The 1,582-nt window shown below is 43.6% G+C and overlaps 1 protein-coding gene across 1 annotated transcript in view; it reads right to left on the bottom strand.

Annotated features, from left to right (window-relative positions):
* Positions 1-654: 654 nt before the first annotated feature.
* Positions 655-1,582, bottom strand: part of EMH_0026720 (uncharacterized protein) — a gene marked incomplete at both ends in the record, with an annotated part of 5,149 nt that continues 4,221 nt past the window's right edge. Inside the window, 3 exon segments of the mRNA XM_013502658.1 lie at positions 655-717; positions 941-1,056; positions 1,284-1,410. Coding sequence (XP_013358112.1) covers positions 655-717; positions 941-1,056; positions 1,284-1,410 — 306 coding nt within the window.

Below are 1,582 nucleotides of genomic sequence, written 5' to 3'. Positions count from 1 at the left end.
GCTGTTGTTGCTGCTGCTGCTGTTGCTGCTTGTTGTCGCTACTTAGATTCGCTGCTGCACTCGCCGCTGCTGCTGCTGCTGCTGCTGCTGCTGCTGCTGCTGCTGTGGTGCTAGTGATGTCCATTGGTCTCTCTGTCTTTGTTTTTTTATTTTTATTTTTTGTTTTTTTTTTGTCTTTATGCTGATGCAGCAACCGCAGCAGAAGGGTGCAGCCTGAAGCTCCTCAGTTTCTTTCTTTTTCTTTTTTTTTCTCTTTTTCTTTTTTTTTCTCTTTTTCTCTGTTGCTGTCTATCTTTTTGTTTCTTTTTTTTTGTTGTTTTGTTTTTTTTGTGTGTGTTTTTGTTTATCTCTGTCTCTGTCTCTCTCTGTATCTGTTTATTTGCTTTTATATTTTTCTGTCTCTCTCTCTATTTCTTTATTACTTTGCTGCACGCGAAGTAAACCCTAAACCCTAAACCCTAAACCCTAAACCCTAAACCCTAAGATCTTCTAAACACTAAACCCCAGCCCACAAACCCTAAACCCTAAACCCTAAACCCTAAACCCCAAACCCTAAAAGCCAAAGCCTAAGCAAAGGGAGCCTCAGAGACAACCTGAGACCAAGAGTTGTTGTTCCTCCTAAACCCTAAACCCTAAACCCTAAACCCTAAACCCTCACGCTTCTTCTTGCGGCAGGGCAAGCAAACGCACGCGCACTGCCTGAGCCAGTTCAGCTACCTGCAGCAGCAGCACAAGCATAAACCCTAAACCCTAAACCCTAAACCCTAAACCCTACTAAACCCTAAACCCTAATATAAACTGCCAAACCCTACGATAAACCCCTAAACCCTAGCCCCGCAAAAAAGCATGAACAGCAGCACAGCTCCCCCCCTAGAAGACTCTACTATTCAGGGTTGAGGGTTTAGGGTTTAGGGTTTAGGGTTTAGGGTTTAGGGTTTACATCTGTAGGAACAGGGTTTGGGGCGTTGCAGAATCTGAGGGTTTGGTCAATAAAAGACAAAACCGCGCTGCGTAGCCTTCTCCCTTCTGCTTCGCTGCCTCTGAACGCACTCTTCTCTGAACACAAACCCTAAACCCTAAACCCTAAACCCTAAACCCTAAACCCTCGAAACCCTAAACCCTTAAAACCCTAAACCCTAAACCCTAAACCCTAGTTCTGTATGAGAATATCTGAATGGCATTTGAAAACATATCGATGTTTTACACTTCACAGTATTGCACCCATATATGAGGGTTTAGGGTTTAGGGTTTAGGGTTTAGGGTTTAGGGTTTAGGGTTTGTACCTGTTGATATAACTTGGGTTATAAGCTGCAAAAGAGATAAACAAAAATAAGAAGAAAAGGGGGGGCCGCACAGCCGCAGCAACTCCGACAGAAAAAAACGACAAATGCTTCGATCCGTGTGTGCATACTGCAGCCACAAACCCTAAACCCTAAACCCTAAACCCTAAACCCTAAACCCTAGAAAAAAAAAATTTACCATATAAACCCAAACCCATTAAGATTCCTCTACAAACCCTTGCTGCTGCCTCGGATTTAGGGTTTAGGGTTTCAGGTTTTTGATAGTGGGTGCTGAGGGTTTA

The sequence above is a fragment of the Eimeria mitis genome, genomic scaffold (genome assembly GCF_000499745.2).
Source record: "Eimeria mitis Houghton genomic scaffold, Emh_scaff983, whole genome shotgun sequence".
NCBI classification, from domain to species: Eukaryota; Apicomplexa; class Conoidasida; order Eucoccidiorida; family Eimeriidae; genus Eimeria; species Eimeria mitis.
The sequence above is the reverse complement of the archived record's forward strand: the minus strand, read 5'-3'. Positions and strand labels throughout refer to the sequence as shown.